This window comes from Pygoscelis adeliae, unplaced genomic scaffold (assembly GCF_000699105.1).
Source record: "Pygoscelis adeliae isolate BGI_AS28 unplaced genomic scaffold, ASM69910v1 Scaffold466, whole genome shotgun sequence".
Lineage (NCBI taxonomy): Eukaryota > Metazoa > Chordata > Aves > Sphenisciformes > Spheniscidae > Pygoscelis > Pygoscelis adeliae.
The window spans coordinates 214,682-238,770 of NW_008825005.1; the positions used below are offsets into that span (position 1 = coordinate 214,682).

A 24,089-nucleotide genomic window follows, 5' to 3' on the forward strand; every position below is an offset into this window, starting at 1 on the left:
TCGATTCTCTCCCCCATCCCACTGGGAGGGAGGGGAGAGTGAGCGAGCGGCTGTGTGGTGCACAGTTGCCAGCTGAGGTTAAACCATGACAAGGAGTTTTGGACAAGATAACTTCCTGAGGTCCCTTCCAACCTGAACTCTCCTATGATCCTATATTTTGACATGCAGTTTTGCTAGTACAGGGAACGTGTGGTGATATTTTGGCTGTCTGGCTGTGCCCACAGCAATATTTGAGTGCGGTCACACCAGTTCTCAAAGCAATAGCTCTGCTTCCGTAGGTAAAATCCAGCTGCTTTTGGTTGCATAACTACTTAGATGTTTCTGCCTTTCTTAGCAATAGGAGGTAAGATGATGACTTTTTCTGCCTGCCTTAGAGGTCCTGAGGCATGGTTTGCCTATGCACTCTTTTTTGTCAGAGATGATTGAAGACATTAGTTTTGAATCAATTGATAGCCCTTGGAAGAAGTGAGGAAGGGAAGAAAGATTAAGTTCCTGATTTTATTGCCATTTGGTTAGGGTAAGTTTAATCAACGACTTAAGAAGATCACAAACACAAGACTGGAAAGGACTGAGTCTGGTCCCTTGCTTTGTGATCAAAGATGGTTTCTTTGTGTAGGCCTATACAAAGATTAGTTCAAAGGCTCACTACCTAGGTGAGTCTTCTAATTTTCAGCTTAAATTTATTCATGGGAAGTCTATACCTATCTGCTCTTGTGTGCTGATGTTATCTTTTAGCTTAAGTAGTTTTAACATTGCCTGTATTCATAGAAAGCAGTCAGGAAATCTATGGTAAATTTTACGTTCAGTTCCAGTTTTGGTTCAGCTGTAGCTGAAAGTATCTTTGACTGTGTTTCAAGCCTGTAATGATTTGACAAGTGGTTTAATAACCCAAAAGCAGTTTGATAAAACCTGAACCACTTTAAGCTTCATGACATCAGAAAATACAACACTTAAAATTGGAGAAATTATAGAACCCATGCCTGCAGCATGGATTTTCACAGCTAATTGGTTTGAGCCACTGGGTTGGAATCTGAGTGCCTCCTAGCAGCCTGCCTCAATGTTTTTCCAGCTCTCTGAGCTTCCCACAGGGGTTAAGGAATTGGAAAGCAGCAGTGTCACTGCTGCATTTGAAAAGCAGTTAGTACTGCTGCTGTGACAGGGTAGGTTAAATGATCCTAAGTTCCTCACCACTGCAAAGAAACTAGCTTTTGCACCCAGCAGCCACTGGTACAGAAGCATGTAAATGCATGCACATACAGTAATGCAATTATATTGGTGCAGAGAAGACAGGTGGGACTGTTGGTGCAGTTAGAGCATGCTGTCTGCAGCAGCACATAGTTCTCTACCACAGAACAAAAGGAATTAAAGATTCGGTCAGTGAAGTTCTGTGAGGAGCTGTTTCTTAGAACTCAACGTAGGCAGTGAAAAAAATATCTTTCTACTGATCAGGTATGCATGAGTAACTGCAAAATGGATGCAGGCTGATCATCACAGGGTCGTGGAGCAGAGCGAGAGTTCATTCTCCACATATGAGTCACTTGGAAAGAGAAAGGGGGAAGGAAAGGAAGGAGATGTTATGCTGTCTGGAAGATTTCTTGTAGGTAAAACAGCTGAATGCCAGTTTTCACTAAGACCATTGCTTAGAACTGGTAACTGAAAACCCAGCCCAGGTTAAAAAAAAAATAAAATTAATTCCAGCTGCATTTTGAGACGAAAAAAAGTTTTAACTGCTTTGGAATTCAGGTTTGATTTGAGATCTGTTCTCTAAACACACTCTTTTTTGTCCTGTATCAGTAGGCTAACTAAGCCAGTGATTTTATGGGTATGTTATGTGGTCTTTTGGGAGCATATACAAGATTGATCTGTGTATACTCCATGCCAGTCAGACATCACCACTACGGGGTATCTAGTGTGCAGCTGTTTTGTGTCCATCTCCTGAGACCACTTTGTACTTTTACATTTTTTTCCCTAATTCTCAGTATCAGATAATTCTCTTCATACGATCCGCATTTCCACTTCTTATAAAGCCAAGACATTTAGTGAAAATATTAATAAGACTGTTGCTTACATGAATACATGAGGAGTTCCTCTGTTAGCCCAGTTTGCCATATAGTTCTTCTTTTAGTACAATCTTTATTATTTTCTTTGAATAGTTCATTATCCACATTAAAATTCATTCACATTTGCTCCATCTTATCATTCCTCATGTGATACTGAAACAAATGCTTCAACATCACCTAGGTTTATTTAATCAAGTATTTGATCAAGTACATTTCCTTTGCTCTGTGTAGTTGGTTATCTTATACAAGAACCAGTGGGTTAGTAAGTCACTTTGTATTTTTGTCTTTTTTTTATTTCAATTGTTTTCATCATAGATCTTGAATGATATGCATATAGTAGAGAAGTTCATTTTTACACATATTTAATGTTAATTTCTGGTTTTTAACTAGGCATATAAGACACAAGGTATCACAAAATAATTTATTTGTACAACTTCTTTTGGATACCAAAAGAAATAAGCTTATCTGAATATGGAAGGGATAAATATGAAAAAAGTGAGGTATGATGTAAAAACAAGCAGATCGCGGGGAAGGACTGTGTCGACAAAAATTGCCAGACATTTATTTATTTATTCATTTAGCTAAGTTTGGAGAGGAGAAAAAAAAAAAAGAAACACTTGTGTGTTGCAAGAGGATTAAGGGAAGTGACTGCTGAAATCAGAGTATAAATGCTTTGCAAGGTCAGTCCCTGGAGCAGTTAGTGAGTAAAATAGGAGTGGAAATAACACAAAGTAATCAAAAAAGTAGGCTACGGTACTAAATGTGTTTGCTGAGTTTCTGAATCTCTAGGATGTCATTCCTGGGCTATACAGCTCTGCTCTTATGTTGGATGTATTGTACTGCAGAAAGAGGTAAGCTTTAGTATGAAAAAAAACCCCCACTTTCTTAAAGTGTATGTGAAGATGGTCACTAAAACAATATGTAAATAAAATGTTTGCATTGTAGCCTATTTTAATGAACTTCTGACAACAATAATTGAGATTTCTTCTGGCAGTATTTAGCACCTTTAGTATTTAGTATCCTGTCATAAGTATTATTTCACCGATTTTTTTGGGATAACTATTGCTGTTATTAATCTGTTGCACAACATATTTAATGGTTACTAATCCTTTAAACTAGAGCCGGACAACTCATTTGTTATTAATTATGTTTGTTAATTATTCTAACATCTAAAACCCGTAAACAGCTCGTAGATTCAAATAGAAAATATTCAACAAATGTACATTTCTTTCTGTCTGGAATAATCTGTGCAATAATCTGAGAAAGAGGAATGATTACTAAATTGACTGAAAAGCTTACAAAATATCTGTTGAATGACAGATTGTTTTTAATCCATTAAATGAGATAAATGTATACAGGTATGCTTTCGTACATGTTTAAAGAGATAGCTGGTATTCTGGATATATTTTCAGAAGCCTCTGATATTTTCTGCTTCTCAGTTTGATTTATTTTTCTTGATATTGTGTTTATATTGTTTATTGTATGTTTACATGTGATTTAATTCTTTTGCTTTCTGTCTGGGTTTCTTTACATGAACTGTTGCAGAAAGGGTGCTATGTGTTTTTGAGCTAGTGTGTCTTTGCTCAGTTCAGGTTGGTTTTAATTTTAGGTGAAGATTATGAAGACCTTATTAATCAAAACAATCTGATGGATTTTACTTTGAAAAATTGAAAAATTGAAAAATCAGGACATTAATGAAATGTATTATCTTTTTTATATATCTGGTCCAAAGCAACTAATAAAGTCTAATTTGTTTGCAAAGTAGTCCAGAAAAGTCCTGGAATTTTAAAAGAAAGTTTGCCTGAATTTGCACTTCCTTTTCACAATGCTTTCTTTAGATCAGAAAGATTGCAAAGGAATGTGAATGTAGCAATATTTGATTTAGCGGGAACAGCTATTACCACGGTCATGCAGGGTTCTTAGTTCAAGCTTCATATTGGAAGTCTATGTGAGTTGTTCGAGAGCTGGGTTTTTGCACAAGGGCAGAAAAATACTTCTACCTGAATTCATAGTTTGTGCTTGACTTCATGGAAGTTGCTACCAGCATAATGACTGACGGCAAGAAAGCAGCTTGAGCTATTTCTAACTGAGGTCCAGTCACATATAGATACTAAATGATTAATTCCAGCTCTCCTAGTCTCTCACTAAAGGATTGGAAGGTATGCATTTAGTGCATGCTTTCTAATATAAAAATAAAACTCTCCCAATTTTGGTGAGTACACATGGTGAGTGCATGATGTAATTAATATAGTTTTGAAGTACATCCTGTCAGCAGATTTCTTCTTCTCAAGCTACTAAGAAACCGCATTAAAAAAAAAGAATAATTAGCTATAGTCAGAAACACATATACATACTGTGACACGATGTTAACACATAGTTTAACATCAGGAGAGGAGTGGTAAAGAACAGAGAGAGTTGAAATAAAACCCAGAAAGAAGCATGTCTTAGTAATGATGAGAAGACTATCAGGAGATTATCTTTCATGCCTTTTTTTTTTTTAATGTAAACGAGGAGTTAAGAGGCCCCATTCTGCACAACAGACAATAAAAATATAATACAACTCAGAAGGGAGGAATAGAGCAGAGAAGCTCTCCCTGTACTAAATAGCCTATTTTTTAAATCGTAGAATTCAGAGTGTGCTTTCTTGGCTTGCAAACTGAAAGCATTAATTTTAACGAGCTCTAATGAAAAATATGTAGAATTAGAAAAATTCCTTTTCTCATCATTACAAAGACCTTTTTTTGGGGTAAACTAACCATTTTTAACACATTTGAAAGACAGAACTAGCTAGAGGAATCTTGTTCATTTCGCTTATTCCTGCGTTTTGCAAAAACGTTAAAAAGTGAATGTGTCTTAATCTTGCTAAGAAAAGTATGTCGCTGCTACCTTTTTGGATAGTAGGGTAGTACCCTCTAGTGGGCAGAGGCAATAATTTTTACTCAGATGTAATCATTCATAGGAGGGAGCATACTTATGAAAGTAGTTGGAAAAAACCATGAACATGTGGGCATACTCTTTCTTTAGCACTCAGTAGTATGATCAAAGCTTGTCTACTTCTGGCTACTTAAGCTAGCCAACATAAAGTTATTACCTCTCACAATTAACATTCTTTTCTTTATATTTTCAAAATGCCATAGCTACACTTAAAATTATACAGATTTTTTTCTTGTAACAAATCTTTTTCTTGATTTTTAAACAATTTTCTAAAATTATGCCTCTAATTTGGTAGTTACTCTACTGACTGAAATAAAAACAGTGAGTGTTCAAGGGTATGTCTTTGTATAACTAAAGTAAAATTCACTTTCCACACTTTGATGTGGAAGAATGAGTATTTAATTTGCCCACTTTGTATTAGAAATCACATCTACTTAATTTGTGGTTGTGATCTCCACAGTTTGATTCAGCAAACCGTAATTCCACGTCCCTTGCATGAGGAAAGATCCTACATGTTTTTCCTGTAGTCCCACTTTCAGGCAGCACCTGGACAATCTGTAGGAAAGCTTCAGTGAGAGTATTGCTGCTTTCTCAAACCTCTGGCCTTACAACTAAAGTCCTCCTGTGAGAGGACTTCTGTGCCAGCTCTCTACTGAGTAATCAATCTACTCACCAAGACATTTCCTTCCCTGGTGGACGTTTCTTCTCCCATTTATTTTCTATACAGAGGTTTCATTTCTTTCCTAAGGCTTCATTTCTCAGCAGTTGTTTTATTTATTCTTGATGAATTCTCACCTTTCACGTTCACGTGTAAAACAGACTTCATTGCATCAATTAGCTAGACTGTCCAGGCTCTGTTACTGTAAAGCTTCAGCCTTTAAAATAGGTACATTTTAGTCACCCAAGCACAGAGAATTAGTCACTGAAATTAGGTCAATTATTATAAACAACAACAAAATGTTTCTTAACAAAGATTGTTTAGTCTTTCATTAACAGCTTCCCAACCTTTGTTTCTTTCCCCTTTAGTGTGATTTTTCTTATTCTCAAGCTGTTGAGGAACTTCTTAACAAAATTAATTCAGGCTCATTTCTTGTAATTCATATGGGCTTGGCTGTACATTTCATGGACACTGAAGAAGGCCCAGGAAGGAGCTTTTGGGGAAGGACTGTATAATACTGAGCTAATGAGAAATATCAGACAACACCATCCATCCCCCAAATTGAGTCAAAATGCTTTGAAGCTAACAAAGGTCAAAGTGAATACCCAGAATTAATTACACTGTATAATAAGTAACTTGTCATAAGAAGTAATCTCATGGACAGGAGGAAGTAAGTTTTGGAATATCAGGTGATCTCAGCCTGGAGAGAAAGTTTAGGCAATGTAAAGGTGAGGGGAGATTTGACAGAACTTGATCAAATGACACATGAACTTAGTATCAGTAAGGATGGTGGTGGCTGCAGAAGAAAGTAGTTTGAAAGGAAACTCTACAGAGTGCACACAGTTGTTCTCTATGGTAATGGAAGGACAGGCATGGAGGAGCTCCTACAGATGGAAGGGTAAGAGATGTCTGTGGTTAGAACCAGGGCACTAGTCTCGTCTCAGTCTTTGTAACTAAAATACATTTCATAAATTATGGCTGTCCCGTGTGGTTTCTTGGCACTTGCTTGACTATTCTTATGTCCTTCTAAATATCTATTCATATTCCTACAAAATGTGGATTCTTTGTGGTTTTCTATTTTGTGATGATTAAGTAGAAAACATATGCTCATTTGATCACAACTGTCCCCAGGATTTCTTGCTATATTTTCTATTGTAAAATTATTTTGGTGTTTGAAGCATGTGCTTCAGTCACCAGTATTTTTATTTACAATTTTTAGCTTGTAAAGAACCTCCTCCTAGGAGGGTTAAAGAAGTGCCTACTGAAAGATGGGACAAGCCTCCCTATCCACATGGTACTCAAGTAACATACAGATGTAGGCCTGGATATATAAAACTTGGACGAATTGTGTTTGAGTGTGCTGATGGAGCATGGAAGCAACATCTCCCAGGGGCAGAATGCAGAAGTAAGTATTTATGCAAAATATGTGCAAACATTTGACCTGACAGATCACATTCCTTGCCAGTGATGTCAATGTGAAATTACCATTGTATCTTTACTTGTAACTTGTTTCAGCATCCTTTAAAATATCATCCTAAAAAGTATGTATGCTTAAAGAAACAGTTTTGGAAGTTCCTTTTCTCCAGATCGAAGGATTTTTTTTTTTTCTTTACAGGATAAGATCTTACTCTAGGCCAGCCTTATTAACCCAATTTATGTAACGACAAGTTATTAAGTTAAGTTGTTATTAGGAGCTCACTTCCAAAATTTTAGAAAAAGTCTAATGCAGATGAATTTTACAGTCTAAGCAGAATGAAGCAGTAACCTAGCTTCTGAATGTGAATCAAGAGACAGTATTGTCTTCTTTTCAGTCTATTAAACTAGTTCTGTGAAAGATATAATTTCTTGGACGTGGGAAATTGTTTTTCCCTGTCTTTTCTTTTAATCTGTGAAGGAAAATTCATGATTAGGATGAGAGCTGCTATTTATTATCTCTAGTATACTGTGTTAAGAGTTTAGAAGTATCACACACCTTCATACAGAATTCGTTAGTGAAGAAATTGAAGTTTATTATTGTTAGTCAGCAGATACTTCTTTTTTGTAATAAATGACTTCTAAACACAAAGAAATTTTAGACACACGAGCTTTTATTCTTGCATATCTAATATACAAAATTTTTACTAGTAGAATGTAAATGTTTGTTTGGTAATACAAAATTAAGTCCCAGGTGTCATTCAAACAGAGATGAATACAAATCATGAGTAAAAATGAATTAATAAAGTGGTCACTAGTTTCTTTTACATTTTTTATTTAGTCACCTTTTCGGGTTTTATATGTATTTGTATAACTACTCAGTGAACACAGCTTTTTCAAATTATACAAAATTTGGTGTTGCTTTTTAGTAACATATTTTAGTAAATACTGCCACCCAGTGAGTAGATACTGACACTGGCAAGATGCAGGTGGAAGGAGAAAAGGGATGGTCTGCCACAGGTTAAGTGATCACGTTCCCTTTTCAGGATAGGCCACACTAGACAGCAAAATTGATCATGAGGTTGTCCGTTTTCTCTGAATCACACTGGAGCATGTTTAGGGCCTAGTCAAACACCTCTTCCTTGGAAAAAACAAGGATGTTGATACACTCCAAGGAATGAAATTGCCTAGCTTGACAGGGACCAGGAAAGATTTCTTCTGAGGCGGCCTAATAGGTTTTAATTATGCAGTTTATTTTGCAGTCCGTATTATAACATCAAAAGTGGATGAATGAGAGGGATGGTGTGTTCATCTTTGCAATTCTTTTGGGAATCTAGGGCAAATAGTTAGGGCCAGACCACAAGAAAAGTCCTATGGGGAACTTTGAGCAGAAAGGACTGAGGACCAAAAGACTCCTGTGGCCTTAGATCATTCCACTTTACTCAGCACAATCCCCATCAGACGGAGGAAATTTCATTTCAAATCATGGATGGATTCTGTAGTGGAAGCTTTGGACCAGTTTATGTCACAAGTTGTATGAAAAGCTGAAGTTACATCCTGCCATTAAATTTGTCATAAAACTTAAGATAAGCTCAAGCCTTTTTAAAGGAATAAAACCTGCTAATTTTTTTTTTTTAATCAGCAGATCCTTACTCCAATATGTTCTCATTGAAGATAGTGATTAAAAAAGGGGGGGTTAATCAAGCTAATGCTGAGCATTTCTGAATTTTTGAAAGGCCCATATTTGCTACTAATTGCTAGAAAAGTGCTCTTTCACACTTTCACATTCCTATGTATGGTGTAAGTAATTTTTTTTTTCTTCTTCTTCTTTTTTTTACCAGGTAAGCCCTGTGGACATCCTGGAGATACTGAGTTTGGTTCCTTTGAACTTACCAGTGGAAGTGAATTTGTATTTGGTGCCAGAGTTGAGTACAGATGTAATGATGGGTAATACTTATTTAATTCAGTATATGGGAGTTAACATAAGGTGTTAATGTTAAAAGAAGTGTCAGGTATAGATTTGTTGTCTGTAATGCAGCTACAACTTACTAATATTTAATGCTTGGTTATTGTTTAATTTAATTTTCTGCAACTACAGTAATACTAAAGATAACTCTTTCTCATGTCTGGCACTATTGAAGTAACTGAACTCATGCACCAGAAAGCTGTCATCCAAAGTGTCTAAAATACGTAAGGCTGTAGCTAACTTCAAATCATGGCTGTCCGAGTAGAAAACAAAAATAGTGATCTGTCTGTAAAGCTGCCTCATGACTCCGCCAGCCAGCCAGTTCAGATGGAAATGCAGCTTTGTATGCTGGAATCAGTGCTGTCAGCAGGCAGTCATGACGCGGTTATGTCAGTGAAGTCATTAGGCCATACAACAGTCTCCTGTTCAGAACCACAACTCATCAGTCTTGCTTAAATCATTTTTGTGCATTATGAAGTAAAATGTATTGTAAAAAATGTTTGAAGGAAGACATTTCTGGTAGACTCACTAACATGTCTTCACTGACTGCTTGGAAGAAATTCTTCTCTCTTCCTCCTCTATTCATCTTCTCCAATTAAAACTGCAGCAAGGCAAATACATAGTATTGTGCTTAGTTAAGTATGCCTATGACAGGATTCTTTCCTCTTGAAATGCAAGACGGCTATAAGCATGGAACAATGGTTTAGCCATGCTTTTGCAGTCTTTGTTTTGCTGGAATCTAGTTTGAGTTCCACAAAAAGAGTTCCAAAATCAATATTCTCCTTAATCCCTTAAATTCAGACAGTTCTTCACTGTCATTTCAGACTAGCTGTGCTTCCTCTGACTATATTTCAGACAAAGCAGAAGCCATGGCATTGTGGCCATGTTGCCCTCAAACCTAAGATAATACTAGCTCATCAAAGCATGAGATACATATGGTTTGGATTAAGTCCTAATTTGATGCTGTCACATGGCTTTCAGTCATAGTAGAGCACAGGCAACAGGAGTTTTACTCTCCTTGCTATTGACTGTGTGAATTACCCCTAGGTTATTTGTTATGTAGCCAAAGTTTGCTATCTCTAATAAAGAAGCAAGCCATCTTACTGATTACTTCTTACTTTCTGATTTTTTTTCATATTTTTTGCCATATGCAATTAAAAGAAACAAAATAGGGAAGATGCAGGCCAAAAACCTACTTTTGTCACATTTTGGTTAGTCTGTGCTAGAACATATGAAACCTACTTCCTTTGCTTCAAAAACAGCAGCACTGCTGTTTCTGTCACATAATGAGACTGTATTTTAGCATTGTTTACTTTTTATTCGGTAAGATACCGGATGCTCAGCCAAAGAAATTACCGTGAGTGTCAGGCAGATGGATGGAGCAATGACATCCCTCACTGTGAAGGTAAATGGAATTTCATATTTAATTCTTTATCAAACTGTCTTTTTATCTGTCTGATACTATCTAGAACTAGTCTGTGATCTCTTTGTTAGTATTAATTCACATATGTTTAAATTCAAGTTATGCAGCAGTGAAACTCTTACAATGACTGCTCAGCCATTTTAGTCCAATAAGCACTCAAGCTTCTTTTAAAAAGTATTCACAAAATTGAGTCCTGTCACTCCCAGACTGGCTTAAAGTTCTGCCACACCTAAAAGGCCCTGACAGAGTAGATGTCTGCAAAACATGGTTACAAAAGACAGCTGGGATGAGGCATTTCAGATGTATGTGAAAGCATGTGTGTTTTTAGCTAGTTTCCTCCTCCACCCTTGTGAACATCCTAGCCATTAAGATTTTGTTACAAGTTCTACTCCCTATTAGCATACTATGGAAAAACTTCACTAAGTAAGAATGAGAGTAAGAGACCCAGACCTCAAGACTTAATAGACTGGATGGTTTGGAGGATACTTCCCTGATTTTGGAAACCTTTTCACCAGTTTTAAACCTGTATGATTATGAAAATAAGCATCCTTTCTTCCCAAAGATATTTTTAAACGGTCTATTTTAACATACGTGTGCAGCGGTGAAATTTCTCTTTAGGTTAAGCATCTAATGTCAGAAAAGAGTTTCTAAGTAAAGAATCACAAATAAAAGTAGATACCTTTCTCTTGTCTAGAGTTTGTTGTCTGTGTTTTGACATTTCCTTGGTTTCAGATATTTCACATTTAGTTTACTGGATTTTGAGTGTCTTCAATTTTAGGCATACAGGTCTCTATCTGCACAGTATAGAGCAATGGTTTCCAACATTTTTTGTCACATGTCACCAAGATACTGCAATTTCAAAGTCCTCATAAGATTTTTCTTTCATGATCAAGGAGTTTTCATTAGGCTGAAATATGATTGCCTATGAAAGAAAGTATTTGTATAATGTCCTAATTGTGAGGAACCCAGATGATAGGATGTGAGCTCATAGAAAAGGCAGATGGCTTATAAAATGGAGAATGTTGTCAGAGAGAAGTGGGAGCTGTGATAGGCAAAACATCAGCCACTTTTGTATATGCTCAGTGATATCTATGTGAACCTTTAAGAATGAGATTTGATAGTCATTTCCCCCTTAATAAGAAATACCTGATGACATACGTTAATTCTTCCTTTTTCTGCAATTACAAAGTTACGAGATACAAGAGGTCTAAATTAATGGCTGACATTGTGTTTGTTTACTTTAGTAATATAATTGTTCTGATATCCTTAACTAGTTAGTAACTGAACTGTTGTAGTCAGTCTATAACGCAGTACTTTTCCAGATATTTGTCTATAGCAAATTCAGTTTGGCATAGCTCTAAAGTAAATTAAACTATTTTGACAAAGTTTAATGGCCCTATGCATCAGTTAAAGTTCATCTAACCATCCATAGAATTCATAGGATCATAGGATAAATTAGATTGGGTGAGACGTCAGGAGGTCATCTAGTTCAGTGGGTGCTCTGTTTTAGCCTTCAAGGGCAGAGAAGAGGGTGATGATGAGAGCTGGCCTACAAGCTTCCTCCTATGTCAGTCTGTCTTTTGCTTAGGGTTTTTTATTATATCTGTTGCAAATGGTATCTGAATACGTAACAAGAGTGTGTATTTTTAAAATATGTAAGGAAATTACAGTGAGTTTTCTGTTTTTTAATTTTTTTGTGTGTGTCAATTTATTTTACAGAATAGACCTCAAAATGGCTGGTTTTTTCCTTTCCTTTTGTTTTGTTTTGTTTTATTTTCCAGTGGCAAAGTGTTTACCTGTACAAGCACCAGAAAATGGAAGAATAATTATGACTGGTGCATTTGAGCTAGGCCGAGAATATTCCTTTGGCCAGGTTGTAAATTTTGAATGTAATGCAAAATACAGGCTTGTTGGATCTAAAGAAATAATTTGCTCTTCTAATGGAAAATGGAATAGTGATGTGCCTCAGTGTCAAGGTAAAAAGGACACTATTTGTTTTCTGTAATTAAGAAGCTTTATTCTCACAGACTTCTAGGGACTGGTTACCATATGGGAAACTACAAAGCTTTTACTTTATTCCACAGCAATTAAGCACAGTTTGTGTGTAAACAATCTCCATTGCATATATGCAGAAGAAGTAGGATAAGAAAGAGTCAGTATGTAAAAATGGATCCCAGGAAGCTTATGGTAACAATCACTGTTAAATATTCAGTCCGTCAAATTTCTTAGATTATTTATATGTTATCTGATCAGGAAGTATGTGTCTAGAAGAGCAGAGTACATATGTTGGGATGTCAGATACATGTGTGGTTTTTTCACAATTTCAGCACTACATTTTGCTGCTTTGAAACCCCCATTTATTATAATTTGAACATCATAAAGTGGAATTAAACACATGTGCTTGTAACATTTGCAGAATATAGAATTTTATTAAACAATGACAGTTTCACTGAGCTATTTTTCATCCTAAATACAAAGTAAATCTAGCAAATTAATCCAAGAGAACGCTTTGGTGTCCTGCTCTGTGGCCAAGGAAACAAAGCCTTGAATATTTTCTGGCTTTATGAATGCAGTTTTTGGAAACTGCAAGATCTCAGTGGTTTTATCGGGTTTGGCAAGAATCTGGGGATGCTGAGGTTCTTTTATAGCTAGTGAAGCATTCTAGAGTCAATTTTCCAGATAGATAGTTTAATTCTTTTCTCGTGTTGATGCCATGATTTAACTAATCGTCTACTGGCTATGAGAGAGCTTTAGGTTTGCTAGAAATAACAAGGAAATGAAATTATCTGAAAAATGGGAAATCCTAAATTACAGCTAGCATAGTTGCTTATTTTACAACGTCCCCTGCCTTATATGCTGATTCTGAGATCCATTAAAATCCAAAGCAAAGCCCTGAAATCTGTCTCATGAACCAATTTGCTATTGATGCTGTGCTACACCACACTTTCTACCTGGCACCCACAATCAGGTCATTGAAGAGTTCTCAAATAAGTTGCAAACAGTTTCCAAATGCAAATGTTTTTGTGAAGTCAAATGAAAAAAAAACTGAATTTTATTCCAATAGGCATTTATTCTCAGCAAATAAAAATAAACAAAAATATATGGGTTTTGTCTTTCTCAATTTCAGAGATTATCTGTGATGTGCCAAAAATTCTGCATGGATATGTACGTTCTCCAAAGGGGTCTTACAAGGAATCTGAACAACTACAGTTTGGCTGTGATGAAGGATACAGATATGGTGAAAGAGCAGATGTACAATGTACTGAATCAGGATGGAATCCAACCCCTCATTGCACTGGTTAGCCTTGCCTAAAGTTATTTTGCACATTTGTTGTGTTTGGAAGTAATTTCAGAGATTAGTAATGACAAAAGTTAGTTTATTCATAATGAAAGAAATCCATGCACATCTGACCAATATCCCATGGAGATCTGGAAGGATTAGGTGTTAAAGGGGCCAAACAACTGGATAAGAGTTTTCCATGGAGAGCAGTAGCAAAACCAGTTAATTCAGTCTTTTGTTACTTGAGTGTAGTTAAATAGGTCCACGAAGCAACAATTGCTCCAGTATACTGCATAAATGAGATTGATGCTAAAATACTTCACGTAGCTGTCGTTATTTTATTCTTTTTTTATATGATTCTGAATTAGTGGGGAGAACATAGGAAAAGGATTACTTGGGTTAGAAAAAAATCCTAATTTGGACAAATAGGAAGTATATAGCTGAATTTCTTTACCTTCTACAAAATATGATGAAAATGTTTTATCTAAGGAATGGAAAAATCACACACTAAAAAGAATATTTAAACAAGCAGGAAAAAAAAGTATTAATACCTGATAAATTCAAACTATAGAAGGAATCTGAAACTTTTCATGGCACGGGAAAAGCAACATTTGAAACCAACTTCTTGGAGAAGTGGTATGGTTTTTGAAGTCCTATTGTCTTCACGTCAAGTCTCGATACCTTTTTAAGTCTGTTTAACATGAACATAACTGGTACAAGTCAGTGGCTGTGCTGTATGTTGGAAGACTGGGTAAAGAAATATTTGTTTGATACCATATGAGTTGCAGCAGTATGAATAAAATTGGGGAAAGCTAATAGTCTTAGCTTGATGACCTACTTATGAATCACAAGCAGTCCTCTGAGGAGGAGATACAAGTTAATGCATCTTCAGGTCTTCCACGTTCAGTAGTTGAGATTCTGTGTCACCGTAGCCAAGACTCTGCTACTTGTAACCGTAGGACTAACCACTCAGGAAAATACCACTCAACATCTCACCCTGTGTGAACATTTGAGACAATAGAAGTTTGCTTGACCTACTGAACTGACCTCTGCATTTTGTCTGAGTGTCCTGATGAGTCTTACTGTAGTTTGAGCAGACTGAGCACCTGGTTGCTAGTCATTATATCCATTCTTGAAATTTCCAGACTACTAGTTCTGATCAACCAGTTCCAACCAAAGAAGAACAATTAAAAAATGATCCCTATTTCACTGATGGAACTTCAGTAAGAAATTGTGCAACCTTTCAGAATTGACTAGAAATTACAAAAGTATCTTTCAAAGTACTTTTGTAAGCTGCCTTTCAAGAGCCCTTCTGAAATAGTAAGGCAGTGTCGTAGGAAGAACAATCTGAAGTTGACATGGCTATTTCCAAAGGAGTTCGAGCACATGTGAAGTAGTCCAATTTCAGAAGGACAAGTAGTCCATTGATGGCCATAAATGTCTAAGCTGAAAATTACAATGGAATTGTAGTGCTGGATTATACATAAAGCTGAATACAACGGTGCTTTCTACGCAGCCATTATGTCAAGAATTGTGTACCACATAGATTTGAAGCTCACTAACCCTAAGAACCATGGACACGAGGTGATGTATAAAAAGAGACCAAAGTAACATGGTATGCATGAATCCTGCCACTGTCCATGACCCTTAGTCTAGGATGAAGACAGCAGTTTGTTTAATGTCATCGGAACTGTAATTGCACAACCACATTATCCATGGTGTTCAAACTTCCCATCAGACATTGTCTGAGAATCTCTACAAATTAGTACATTTATAATGCTGAAACTCCCTCTTGCTTTTTAACTCCCAAAGGCCTTCTGAGCAGTTAAGACGACAAAGCCATAATTTCTGAGACTAGTCCCGTTTGACATCAGCCCTCTGGGTCATGGATTTTACTTTAGTTTCATTCAACTACAGCACTTTAAAGGCTATAACTAAATCTCCAAGTCCCACAAACAGAAATATGCATGTTATGTCCCAGTTGAAATAGTTTGATGCAAATTTTGGGGGAAATCATTAGTGCCTTGAATTGTCTTCAAGAAATTGCCAAACACTTGAAACTGGAAAAAAATGTTGGCAACAGGGCAACGTAGGATGTTATGTACCACCCACCTTCCTGGGACCTCTTCCAGAAAGACTCCTTTAGAAATACAGAGCAGTCAGTCTTAGTGTCCACTCAGTTCTTGACCTTTCTGCTTCAAGATTAGTAATGATAGTAATTAATATGCATTGCCTACAGTTTAGCAACATACTGCTTTTGAGAAGTGCCAAAGAAAACATTCTTCCAGTCACTGATAATACTGGGCTCTGATACTTGGGGCATAGTCAGACAGTGGTTCTGGATCCTACTTGACTTGCCACTGAACCTAGATGGTTCAGAAACATCCTGAATTAATTATGATAGAGTTCAAGTGTTTAAGTCGTCTGTGTTTTACTTTTAAAAAACACTGCTGAGTGAGAACCAAGCTGGTTTTGCGCTCTCTTTGCTGAGGAGGTGCTTCACATGCTAAAAGCCACCAAAGATTCATACTCCACCAGTTTTAATTTCTCTCCTTTCCCCTAGCACCATGTACCATTACAAAACAGCAACTGGAAGTCCAAAACCTTCTTCTCTCCAATGGAAAAAGACACACATTTTTGATTCAAAGCGGTCAGTGGCAGAAGTTTATGTGCATGACAGGATTTCATCTCACAGCCTCTCCTACCAAGCGCTGTTTTAATGGGCATATCGAGCTTCCTTCATGTATCGCTGGTAAATATGCACCATACTTGAATGATTTTGATCTGTCAAATACATCTTGTGTGTAATTTTGCAGTTGTTGGTGTACACGAACTGCATCTGCCTGTACTATCAGAGACACTTTATTCAACGGGCAATTGGTTTTCCCACCGCCAATACACTTGCTGACGGTAAGAGTGTGTGTAAACCTAGCGCAGAGGGGAAGTCACCAAAATTAAAGGTGCATGATGTGGGAGAATCTCTCCCTTCCTTTTTAATTAAACCAAAAGAAAAATCTGCATTTCAGATGCACAGTTCATCTGATCAATTGTAGACACCTGTATTTGAGCAGAAAAATAAGTCCTGCAGTTGCCTGTTTCTCTCCACTTCTTCTGAAAGTACTCTTCAGAAAAATCGTCTATGAAAACACTGGTATAATCTACATTTACATTATGTTTATAAACACGGGTATTATCTATTACTGTATTTGTGAAAGTATGCATTGAAAAAGTGCTATAGTCAGCTCCCTGTCAGGAAGGTTTGTGCTCCACCTGAGGAGTAGCATGCCAGTCAAGATAAGAGGACATAGTGAGTGTTAAAGTATCCAAACCAAAACGAAACACAGGTAATGGTTGCAAGGTTTCTTTCATCGTAGCTATCACCGCTTTAGATTTTTACTTTCAGTTGCGTGTTGGTATATTATGAGCAATCACCGTTTTATTCTACCTATTTTAACCTGTCAAATAACAAAACGAGGTATTCTTGATTGCTTATGAGTCCTTTCTTGGCTTAAACTTCCCATGACTACAATGATAGTTTTGCCCAGTAGGCACGGCATTAACAAATAAGTAAGTAAATATTTTTATTAATTAATTTTGTAATCTAGGACTCTTTGATCTTTGGTCAGTGAAAATAAAAGAAACACTTAGAGAACAGGATGTGAGAGAATCCCTGATGAAATCAGTCTTGCAAACGAACCTTTGGGTGATTTGAACTATTCCCAAAAAGTGCACTGTTTGTATCTGGATTAATCTTTTCTCTACGTATGTGTGGGTTGTAAAATTCAGGTATCATTCTGAGACCACCTCATTCGTTATTGAACGGTCTCTCCAGTGCCCCAGCAGTTAGGCTCTGGGTCAGAGCGCTTCAGGAGGAACCTATGTGCCATGGCCGAGTAGGACACCCTGGGTAAACTTGAATGAAAGCTTCAGGGAATCTCCTCCTTCTATCCTTGACTTGTCCCTGAAAAGGGTCAGTTCTTTTGAGGAACTGCGAGAACAAAAGAAAGACACTATAGTTTTAAAATAAAAATGAGAAGAGCTTGGAAGAGCTTTTGGTGCAGAATCCAGAAAGTTACAAATGAAAATGGTGACAGGAGTCATTTCAATTTGAAGAGTCCACAGTTCAGTGTCTATACCTGAGCTACCTGTCTGGGCTCCCATCGTGGTCAGTATAGTAAATTTAGCCAAGACACTCTACAAAAACAGCGTCATCTCACCGTAGAATAAATCCTTACGTTTGGTCTCATGAATCGGCCTTTGAAGTCCACTGAGAATATTAACTGGGTTTCTGTTGGTTGCAATGGAAACGGAGGGAACCAACAGGGGCATAGGTAATGACAAAGTCACCAGAAGCAGTGTGCAATTGTTCCTGCACTCCTTAGGATCTGCCAAGGTGTGCAGTCCCGATTCTGTCCGTTTCAGAAAACACTCAGATGATGAAGCTGCATCTGAATTAATTGTGTCCTGAGCTTTTTGTCATGCGTGTGTTGATATTGTTGCTGTTAAATTCTATTTCAAGAGAAACCATGTGACTACCCAACTATAGAAAACGGCAAGTTAAGTGAATATATGGAGAACTACAAAAGCTATTACTTTCCAATGAGGTTTGGGCAGCAAATTGATTACTCCTGCAATAATGGTTATTCAACCCCCAGTGGAGAATCCTGGGTTCCCATGGTCTGTTCTGAAAGGGGCTGGTCTCCAGAGCCAAAATGCCTCAGTAAGTACATTTCCACTTTATGCTCAATTCTGTTGTAATTATCAAAGGTCTGTGCAGCAGAAATTGTGCCGATGGAGCACAAGACGGAGCAAAGAACAGGTTGTTAAAGTAGAACTGCTGTAGTTGACCCCTGGAAGTGCACCCAGACTGTCATCCTATATGCAGAGCTCAAACTGTCAGCTGGTAAGTGACGCTCTGAAATGAGTAAGGGTGAAACGATGCTTTTGGATTGTGGAGATTCTTCACTCCTGAAACTACCCATAAGGTTAAGAAATACATGGGAAATGTTTCTCTCCTCTGGCTTCTGTGTCACGTGCATGCATCTACTTTCATCTGCACACACAGCTGCACATACAAACAGAGAGTTTCTACTCCATGTAAATATAGTCTTCCTTCCGTGGCTTGGGCACTTTGTCTAGAGGTTCCTCTCTGAGATCCGTTGCCTGGTCCCTTTGGATAACATGTGGAGCTGAGAAGGTGGCACACTCTTGCAATAAGCTGAAAGTGAGCATGGCATCAGCAAGAGATCCAGATACACTGACCTAATGATTGAACTATAGAAAATAGATTTACAGCAGCGAGCTGAGGCCTCCTCTCCTAACACACATCTTCAGTCACAGAAAAGTTCCTACCTGCTGGTAGGGCTTGGAAGTGGATTACAAAAGGTTGGTCTTTCCCTGTTGCCCTCAGTGGAGTGGTGCTCAGTGCGGGAAATGAGTGGAGTCCTGCCCGGAGGAAAGGAGCAGTTACTCAAGTAACACAGCTATAGCATTCCTTCAGACATCTTCCTTGTGTCTGGGCTCTTGGGGGCACAGGGTGCTGTAGAGCCAGCGTGCTTAGATGTTGCTAAAATCTCTAGAGCTGGTTTGAGAGGCTGACACATTTGCACAGAGATGGTGAAAACTTCTGGAGGCGAATGCTGAAAATCACTCAGGGCAGACATCAACATTTTAGAGACATAGCAGATCAAACCAGAGCTGGTGTACATGATGCTAGATGCACTGAAGGTAGCCAACCTTGCTTATGAACACGAGGTAAGCCATATTGTTTACTAGACCACTTCTTAGCACTTCATGCAGTGACTTACACTCCTGTTCATGTGATTCATTAATCTTAGGGCAGTGAAACAAGACATGCTTTCATTCAGGTTTGAGAACGAATGTCTTTTGGGGATAGAAGGATACAGAAAGGCGCTAGGAGGCCCTTTTTTAGTAACTGTTCCTAAGAATTATTTTACCTCAGTTCCTGCCGTACAAATTACTGTGGTTAAATGTACTTACCTTCCTTCTTTAGAAAAATGTCATGTCGGCCGGGTGGAAAATGGTTATTTCTCACGTAGCTGGAAGCGTGTTTACACGGAAGGTGAAAAAGTTAAATATGGCTGCTACGATGGCTATCATAGTGAACGTGAAGATGGGGAAGTCACATGCACAAAGGATGACTGGTCACCTCCTCCGAGATGTATCCGTAAAAGTGAGTGTGCTTGTATTTTGTTGAGGTTTCTAGCTAAACCCGGTAAATCCACCATCACATCACCTGCATTAATCCATAACCACTGCTTAGTAACTGTAAGTCTAGGTGCTCTACAACTGAAACACAATGCTGTGATTCTCTCCACTGGCTCATGCAGCTCTCACGTCCCTGTGTGCTGCTGAGGTCAGTCGCTGTGCAAACATGGAGAATGTAACCCTGTAAAACGTCCACACGTGGTTCATTCAGATCTCCTAGAATGTAAGCTCTGGGATGGGAGTCCTAGTCCCTTTGTCTTCAGTAGTGAAATCTTGTTATAACACAGCTGTGCAGTTAATCGTTCCCCTTGTGCAGCCCATCTGTAATTTCTTGTCTCCTTTCAGCCGCTCGCTATGCCACCTGATCCCTGTTTGCCTTGCTTCCTTTCCAATTGGCATCATACTGGAAGCGGGGAGGAATAGAAAGGTTACTTCTCCTAACTCTGTTTCCAGCTTTTGTTCCTGACTTGCACCAAGCCTGAAATTGCTAGAATGTCTCCCAGGAACTTTAAATACTTTAGGTAACGATTTCATGTGGACAAAAAAAGAATTCAACCTGACTTTTCTTAGACTGTAAAAATATTTTTTTAGGAAACAATTCCACCCTTAGAGAGACACCGACCATAGAATGTTTTGGACCACCACCCACTGAGATTTTGACATAGCAATGAGCAAGCAAAATAAAAAGTTATGCTTCCTAGTGTTAGGCAATTGTGGGCATTACTGGTATAAACACTAAAAACTTTGATGTGAAATTTAAACTTTTGAAGCTGTTGCAGGGAAGTATCATTAACTCTGCTCCCAACATTCAAATACATCCTCTAGCGCTCCTCAAAGGTTTGGGGTTTTGTTGTATCTTTATTTACTTGACTCTCTATTGCACAAATATTACTATCTGTTGTAGTGTTAATCTCTTAAAAGGAAGAGACTCCTTCACAGAACAACTTATTGGTAAAGAATTTAGCATACTACAGAAGATTTCTTTCAGAATACAAGACCATAACATCCAACCAAGACGGCTGATTTCCATCCATTCAGACTGGCTTAAACAATGTATTCCAAGTGACGTGAAATCAGTTACAACATTGGGTCTGTCTGCACTAGTGCTTTAGCGTGCAAGAAGGGGTCCTTTGCTACGAACTTGCTTTAGTCCTGCATATGTGCACTCTGAATGATTCCTCTTTGGTAGAACCGAGGTGGTACCTGCACACCGTGGTGATCTCTGGCATGCCCCTCACTGCAATATGGACAGAAGGTCCTCTTTATGCATGCACAGTGCAGTGCATGCCCAACATGAATTTCATTTCTAGCGGAGACCAGATGTGGACATCCAGTTTTGGAAGCTTACAGGATTGCTGCAAATCAAACCCCTGTCCATCCCTGTTTGTGGTGCATGAGTTGGTAACTGTGAACTTTGATTTTTCACTTTCCAATTGTCCCCCAGGAAGAGCGCTCAATGCAGAAGCAAAATTTCACGTGCTGTTAAAGATGTTCTAAATCCTACTGCTGTTTCATTTGTCCTCCTTCTTCTGTGTATTATAAGCATGTAGTTTAGCAGTGTTTTACTTGGGAGAAATCCTGTCTATCTCTTTCAGAAAAATGCATGAATACCCCTTTTGACAACGGTCGTTTCGCCTTGGGAAAGAACGCATTTTATTTACAGGAGAAGGTCACCTATGGTTGTGATACTGGCTTTGTAACTCCAGAAGGACAAGAAACAGGAGTGATACAGTGTCAAGAGAATGGCTGGACTCCACCTCCAAAGTGTATCAGTGAGTAGCAAAAAGGCTTCAGAGCTCCCCACCATTGTCACTGGCGCAGACATGATGTCGTATGTACTCAGATTTTTGTCATCTAGACTGGTGGAGTTTTCTTGCTGGGCAGAGGGAGACTCAAAGAGAGGACTGATCCTCGAGAGATTAACCTTTCTGGGGCTCCAAGGAATAGAGAGAGAAAACATAAAGGAAGTGAGTAAGGCGGGAAAATATCTACTGTCTTCTAGGTGAACTATCTTTTTGGACCTCTAGCACGAAGTAGATGGTAATCACTGATCTCTCCAGTGATTCTTACCTGATACAAGGTACACATGCCCAAATTGACTCCCAATTCTTCCGCCTTTCACACTTGCGAGGGAAGATTTATGAAGAAATGCCTGTGAACCAAGGGATTCTGCCAAGAACTTTCTTTAAGTGTGACCAAACTAGAGAAAAATGGGACTCATTATTTGGAAAGATGTTATCACTACGCATAAAAAGCACTATGCATATGTCTGCCCCGGTGTTAACAAGTACATTGGTGAAAAACACCAGAGTGCTTTTTCCTGAAAATACCCCCATACTGATGCTGCCTTTTTCCTCTTAGAAGTTCCTTTCTCTCCGGAACAGGGGTGTAGGATAGTAAAAGAAGAGACTTAATCTTCCAGTGTTATGATACCGAGGCTCATAATATTGACCAGCCTTAGCTGATATTTCATCTTGTCCTTTTATTTCAGACTGCCTTTACCTAGGATTTTGTGGCTTTTTTTCTGACCCCCTCACAGATGACTGTGGGGAACAGGAGTACAAACTGTTTGCTACGACACCAATAATAATATGTAGTAGAAGGAAAGGCATTGAATCTAAGGAAGAAATATTTATGCTAGATACTACTTCTGTACACATATTTCTGAAGATTAATGCAATAGATACTATGTGAATATGCTACATATGATATGATACAATCATATTCTGGCAATGCATAATTTTTAATGTTTCAAATATACTGAGTAGTTCAGTAGACTGGCACACACTAACGCACCTTCAGTAATGATGGCTCCAAAGGACAGTGTTGTAAGCCTCATAAGCCTCCATCCTGAGGCCCTGCAAGCTTGGTACAAACTCTGTGGCCTCTTTCTAGTAATGGCAATGCAGTATGTTACTGGGGCACAGGGCTACAAACACGATGACTACAAACACAAACATGCATTATGTATGTTGCTGTCTTCCCTAGGCTAGAGTCAGACATGTCCCACAGTTTTTTATAGTCCTGATACTGAAATGGTGAATTGTTCTACAGTCAAATCTCCTGCCTAAGCAAAAGCACCCACTTTCTGTGCATGACTTTAGGTAGTGTACCTCAAACCTGAGAGTATGAATGTCAATGGCAAGAGCTAAAAAATGCTTGTGCAAAACTACTATTTGTTTGTTAGGACAGTGTCTCAGAATTGAAGTAGAATGGAATATTCAAGCTGAAAATCTGTAAATACAGAAAATAATTCAAGGCGTTCTTATGGCACAGGATGATCTAACAGCAGAACCAATAGGTGGTGGGTTTTTTATGGACTGGTTTACTCTGTTCCTATGCATACACATTCTGACAGGTTTTCCATGAGCAACACTGATGGTTTAAAAATGTACAGCATGGAGCTTGCATCTTTTCAATCCTTGATCCAGTGAGAATAGTTTCAGTGCACAGGCTTGAAAGAAGAGTGGTCCAAACTTGAGTGCAGAGTTGTTCAAATTCAATTTTTGAGTTTATCATGGGCCTTCCCTCTCCCACATTAAGAGCAGGCCATATGCCCTTATTCCCCTTACATGCCTTTTTCCTCCTTCAGAAAAACTACTCGCACGCTGCACTCGTCTGTGGAAGCCATTACCCTTTGCTGTCACTGCCACTGCAACAGTGACAGCCCAAAGCAGGGACTGCTGTTATCACGCAGAGGTGACAGCACTGCAGCCCTCTAAGTGATGTTACAGTGGTTTTCAGTTCTTGTAATAATACTAATTGAAAGTGCACATTACAAATGTGTAGGTGTATAATCACATATAATTTTGACTGATCAGAATTGGGGATCCAGGTGAGTTGGATTGATCCCACTCAGGGATCCAGGTGAGTTGGATTAATTGAAGGTTTTCTTACACTTCAGGATTTATGTGCCAATGAAAAACAGTTTGGGAAGTTAACGTTAGCTGAAACTACTTGTGGAGCATGCTGTGGAGTTACCACAGTGATGGAAAAGGAAGGGAAAAGACAGGAGAGGGATTTAGTAAACTGACTAAAACATATACATACTCCAGCTGTGTTGAAGTTTAGTTGTTACAATTAATGGGAGTAGGCTTAACTCACCAAGTGGAAATACAGATATTTTT

At 38.2% G+C, this 24,089-nt stretch overlaps 1 protein-coding gene across 1 annotated transcript in view; it reads left to right on the forward strand.

Annotated features, from left to right (window-relative positions):
* Positions 1–2,761: 2,761 nt before the first annotated feature.
* The window catches only part of CFH (complement factor H), a gene marked incomplete at its 3' end in the record, with an annotated part of 39,366 nt that continues 18,038 nt past the window's right edge, over positions 2,762–24,089 (forward strand). The window contains exons 1-11 of the mRNA XM_009326186.1: positions 2,762–2,911; positions 6,872–7,057; positions 8,907–9,012; positions 10,360–10,436; positions 12,236–12,430; positions 13,582–13,752; positions 15,251–15,318; positions 16,551–16,644; positions 18,254–18,454; positions 19,748–19,927; positions 21,558–21,734. Of these exons, the coding sequence (XP_009324461.1) occupies positions 2,851–2,911; positions 6,872–7,057; positions 8,907–9,012; positions 10,360–10,436; positions 12,236–12,430; positions 13,582–13,752; positions 15,251–15,318; positions 16,551–16,644; positions 18,254–18,454; positions 19,748–19,927; positions 21,558–21,734 (1,516 nt within the window). The remainder of the gene's footprint in view (positions 2,912–6,871; positions 7,058–8,906; positions 9,013–10,359; positions 10,437–12,235; positions 12,431–13,581; positions 13,753–15,250; positions 15,319–16,550; positions 16,645–18,253; positions 18,455–19,747; positions 19,928–21,557; positions 21,735–24,089) is intronic.